The sequence below is a fragment of the Cherax quadricarinatus genome, chromosome 83, assembly GCF_038502225.1.
Source record: "Cherax quadricarinatus isolate ZL_2023a chromosome 83, ASM3850222v1, whole genome shotgun sequence".
In the NCBI taxonomy this organism is placed as follows: Eukaryota; Metazoa; Arthropoda; class Malacostraca; order Decapoda; family Parastacidae; genus Cherax; species Cherax quadricarinatus.
The window spans coordinates 1800909-1806908 of NC_091374.1; the positions used below are offsets into that span (position 1 = coordinate 1800909).

The following is a 6000-nucleotide window of genomic DNA, read 5'->3' on the forward strand; positions in this document are numbered from 1 at the left end:
CTCTCCCTCACACACACACACACAGCCTGACCCAGGGCCAGGATGTGGGAGTAAAAAATTTGGAAAAAAAATCAAAGATCCGAGAAAGAATGAGGTAGCGCCAATTCCTAGGAATGAAGGGACCCTCACTCACACCTTCCGGCTAAGTCCATCCATCATCTGGTGCGTTGTCTTGTCTCCACAATACACAAATTCAACAAACACGGCAGCATATTGTAAATGTTATCAATACCAACAAGCTGATGAGTAAGACACACTGTCTTACTCGTCCACTAACATGGTGGTGGCAGCAAGTAACCAGGTCACCCCTGATCCACCGGGAGGCCTGATCAAGGACTGGGCCTCGGGGGCGTTGACCCCCCTAATACCCTCCAGGTAGACGTTGATGGCGAGAGGATATATTTCTCCACTTCAATATTCTATGTTACTGTAATGCACTCAGAATAAACTCTCACCCTCCTCAGTCTCTCTTCGTAAACCCAGTCTTTTGATTTCCTGCACATCCTTTCTTCTCTAGAATTCCACTTATGCCAGATACTTGAAACTCAACACTTGGTGCTGGCTGGTTCCAAGTGGCACTCCATTCCTGCTCCAAGTGGCACTCCATATTATCTTTCTTTTGTGTCTGACTCATTTAAGGTGAAGAGCAAGAGCAGTGTTCTCATGAAGACGGAACTAAATGCTGACGGTACAGGCAGTAAACAAAACAGACATGAGAATAAGAGAAAGACAGGTGGAAGTGAGAGACAAGAGGGCGGAGAGGATGTGGGAGAGACGGAGAAGAAAGCGTGGAGAGGGTGTGGGAGGAATGGAGGAGAATAAAGAAGGTAGACAAGAGGGTGTGGGAGAGATAAAGAATAAAGACAATAGACAAGAAGATGGACAGGGTGTTGAAGAAATATCTAACAATGTAGTTGGCCAACTGGCCTATGCTAGACAGCTGCTTCTCACACCCAAACCATAACAAGAGTAATTTGCAACATGTTACTGGCCCATGCTAGTCGTCGTAGCTCAGTAACAGTATGGTGGGCACCAACAGCTTTGTTAATCAGGCCAGCAATTAGGAAGCCTAATCTGGGACCGGGTAGTGGGGGGCGTTGACCCCCATCTACAGGTAGATGATTAAGACATACCAAATCATACTACGGGCGGGGTTAGAACTCGCAATCAGAGTCTCAAAACTCCAGACCGACGTGTTAGCCACTGGGCCAGCTAGTGGTATGGTTTGTTTGCAATCGTGTCATTACGATTTCGTGCGTCATGATTAAGATAAATGTGTAATAGCTAGGCATGTTTATTGTTGAAACGTTTCGCCCACACAGTAGGCTTCTTCAGTCAAATACAAAGGCAGCAGGTGTAGTAGTGAAATGAAGATGCTGTAATCAGTCCACCAGCCTCGGAGAAAAAGTATTTGAGGTAGTCAGTCCCTCAGTCTGATTTTGCTCTTCTTCCATTGCTTTCAAAATCACGTCGTGAGAGGCACGAGCGCTCTTCTAAACCCATCCTCCTTAACTTACGTAAATCTGATTCTCAACACGAGGCTGGAAGCCTTGTTCAAGATTCTTACACATCAGTGCTCTTTCAGCTGTATGGAGTTGAGCTCCATGGAGCTCAACTCATTTCACTATTACACCTACTGCCTCTGTATCTAACTGAAGCCTACTGAGTAGGCGAAACGTTTCAACAATAAGAATACCTAACTGTTGTACATTTGCTTTAATCAACTTGTCGGCATTTCATACCATTATCAACATCTCTCTTCTCGATATGTCTCCTGATCTCTTTTTCTCACTCAGTTGTGACTTGATAATGATTTAGAATGGACTGAAACGCCCTCTAAGACTTCTTAAGTGGGTTACTTGTCAATTATGACTTGTATTTATATTCTTCCTGCCACTTACTCCAGGAGGACAACAACAGGAGGTGAACACCAAGAGTCACTTAGAGCTTTGGTTGTCCCCCAGACACTGACAAACATAAACGAGGTCACCTAACACCACCTCACATACGAAACATCCAGGACCAAGACCTTGCGACACTGCCTGAAACACAAGGACCAAAACATTTCAACACTGCCTAAAACAAGGACCAAGGACCACTACTACTGCCTGTAACAAGGACCAGGACATTCCAGAACTTATGCCAACCTCTCCACTCGACCTTGGCAATGTCCTTTAAATATAACTTTGGAAGCAGACCAAGAAAGTAACAGCCGCGACCAAAACACACACACACACGCACACACGCACACACATACACACACACACACATACACACACACACACACACACATACACATACACACACACACACACACACACACACACACACACACACACACACACACACACACACACACACACACACACACACACACACACACTGGGCCAGGGGCTGTGAATCGACCCCTGAAACCACAACTGGGTGAGTACACACACATCACCACTACCACCACTCATATAACAGCACCATCACCACCCACTCATTTAAGAGCACCACCACCACAACCACCACCACCACCACCCACTCATTTAACAGCAGCACCAACACCACCACAACTACCACCCAGTGAATTGGAGTATCACTAGTTAACCAAACACATCTTATCAACTTACACAACCTACCTTCCACTTGCCAGTGGCTGGAGGATGAACCTTAGTTCACTCTTTGCGTTAAATAACTCACACAGTATCAGCGTTGATATCAATCTTCCAGTTAACTCACACAGTATCAGCGCCGATACCAATCTTCCAATTAATTCACACAGTATCAGCGCCGATACCAATCTTCCAGTTAGTTCACACAGTACCAGCGTTGATACCAATCTTCCAGTTAACTCACACAGTATCAGCATTGATACCAATCTTCTTGTTAACTCACACAGTATCAATGCTGATACCAATCTTCTTGTTAACTCACACAGTATCAACGCTGATAACAATCTTCTTGTTAACTCACACAGTATCAACGCTGATATCAATCTTCTTAACTCACACAGTATCAACGCTGATACCAATCTTCTTAACTCACACAGTATCAACGCTGATACCAATCTTCCTGTTAACTCACACAGTATCAGCATTGATGCCAATCTTCTTAACTCACACAGTATCAACGCTGATACCAATCTTCCTGTTAACTCACACAGTATCAGCGCCGATACCAATCTTCCAGTTAATTCACACAGTACCAGCGTTGATACCAATCTTCCAGTTAACTCACACAGTATCAGCGTTGATACCAATCTTCTTAACTCACAGTATCAACGCTGATACCAATCTTCCTGTTAACTCACACAGTATCAGCGTTGATACCAATCTTCTTAACTCACAGTATCAACGCTGATACCAATCTTCCTGTTAACTCACACAGTATCAGCGCCGATACCAATCTTCCAGTTAATTCACACAGTACCAGCGTTGATACCAATCTTCCAGTTAACTCACACAGTATCAGCGTTGATACCAATCTTCTTGTTAACTCACAGTATCAACGCTGATACCAATCTTCTTGTTAACTCACACAGTATCAACGCTCATACCAATCTCCTTGTTAACTCACACAGTATCAACGCTGATATCAATCTTCTTAACTCACACAGTATCAGCGTTGATACCAGTCTTCTTAACTCACACAGTATCAACGCTGATACCAATCTTCCTGTTAACTCACCCAGTATCAGCGTTGATACCAATCTTAACTCACACAGTATCAACGCTGATACCAATCTTCCTGTTAACTCACAGTATCAGCATTGATACCAATCTTAACTCACACAGTATCAACGCTGATACCAATCTTCCTGTTAACTCACACAGTATCAGCGTTGATACCAATCTTCTTCTTAACTCACACAGTATCAACGCTGATACCAATCTTCCTGTTAACTCACACAGTATCAGCATTGATACCAATCTTCCTGTTAACTCACACAGTATCAGCGTTGATACCAATCTTCCAGTTCAGACACAGTCCATCTCACTCAACCTTGGTCTTTCAAACGCCTGGGGTTACAACCCATGGCAAGGGAGTCCTAAAATTCCATGGGTTCTAACTACACCCGTACCGTGCGTTGTTTGTTCGCATTCGTGTCGGTAAGACTGCGTGAGTTTGTCTTTCATCTTGCCACGATGCCAATGGTTTTTTAGGACACAGTTCCAATCAAGCTTAAAACTTTGCAACCTTTCATAAAGCTTTGGTTTCTTGCCTAACCCAAATTTATTTAAGCTTTTGGTTAAACTGTTGCAGTTATTGCATGCTCCTGCTATTCTGCAATTCTCAGATATGTATTAATCTCCCCTCAGTGATGACCTTGCAACAATGAATCTGTATGATGACTAATAAGGGTTTAGCGCTTCCTCAAGACTATGACAGCACAACACTGAATGTATTAAACAGTTTTTAAGTAATTCAGCCTCATACTAGGCAACCCATCCCCATCGTGATGAATTACACACATGTGCAACATCTGGGTGATGAATTAGACACGTTTACACCATCTGTGTGATGAATTAGACACGTGCAATATCTGGGTCTCTGGGTTGGTAGCGCACTTAGATCACACATTGAGGTCCATGGTTCGATCCCCGGTACGGGTGGAAACATTGGCCATGTTTCCTTAAGACACCTGATGTCATTGTTCACCTAGCAGCAAGTAGGTACTTGGGTGTTAGCCGACTGGTGTGGGTCGCATCCTGGGAACAAAATTAACCTAAGTTGCCCGAAATGCTGTGCATAACCAGGGGCTATCTATACAGCATGCCACTGATGTCAGCTATGGTCTGTATAAGTTGTATCATGTACTTGCAGAAATAAAAGATTATTACTAGTCCAGATACTTACCTGACGGAAGACGTTGTCAGCATCTGCAGAGTATCTGGTAGTGTCCTCACCGCCCTGGAAGAGCACCACACTCCTGTCGGGAAGGTTACGCTTGGCCAGACGCTGAAGGAGACGCTGACGGTTCTCAGCGTGGAGGGTCATGGGCACTCTTAGCGTGTGCTCGCCCATGTCGAAGTAGGCAGCACCGTCCACGTAACGCGGAGCAGAGACGCTGCCCGAGATACATATGATAAATAGGAGTACATGAGTAGGTACCAAAGTACTGGTAAAATAGACATGAGTAGGATTACAAGAGGTACCAAAGTACTGATAAGATCGATATGAGTAGGATTACAAGAGGTACCAAAGTACTGATAGGATAGACATGAGTAGGTACCAAGTATTGATATATGCAAGACAGTCTGGAATCTTTGTTAATGACTTTTAGCTCACACTTTTAGCGCCAGTAATACGTCGTTAATTAACAAAAGCTCCGTAAATTAACAACAAAATATTAGCCGAATTTGGGTTTGGGTTTGAGAAGGACTTGCCTAGTATGGGCCAGTAGGCCTGATACAGTGTTCCTCATTTCTTATGTTATGTAAATTGCTTCTGTCTCAGATGAGCAGTTCCAAGTGTCGTGTGACTATTGTCCCTAGCAGGCATTACACATCCGGCCTACGTCACTCGATATTAATCTCTCTCTCTCTATTCAACTTGTCGATCCTAATTATTGAGAACAGTCGTCGGTTCGGACACACTCATCGGCGATACCAATTAGGTTCAGACAATCCAGTTCGCTGAACCTCAGTCCTCATTCAAGCACTTGACTTGTACTCGTTGGAACGCAGGAGGGAGAGATATATCATAATCTACACTTGGAAAATCTTGGAAGGAATGGTCCCGAATCTGCACACAGAAATCACGCAAAATGCCCCCAATAAAAAGTAGGGGCGCCATTGGTAAACTAAGGGAAAACACCATAAGTGTCCGGGGCCCAAGACTGTTCAACAGCCTCCCATCAAGCATTAGGGGAACTGCCAATAAGCCCCTGGCTGCCTTCAAGAGAGAGCTGGACAGATACCTAAAGTCAGTGCCGGATCAGCCGGGCTGTGGCTCGTACGTTGGACTGCGTGCGGCCAGCAGTAACAGCCTAGTTGATCAGGCCCTGATCCATCG

The 6000-nt window shown here is 44.5% G+C and overlaps 1 protein-coding gene across 1 annotated transcript in view; it reads right to left on the bottom strand.

The window, feature by feature from the left end:
- The window catches only part of Dip-C (dipeptidase C), a 253805-nt gene that overhangs the window by 244878 nt on the left and 2927 nt on the right, over positions 1–6000 (bottom strand). The window contains exon 2 of the mRNA XM_070102668.1: positions 4843–5053. Coding sequence (XP_069958769.1) covers positions 4843–5053 — 211 coding nt within the window. The remainder of the gene's footprint in view (positions 1–4842; positions 5054–6000) is intronic.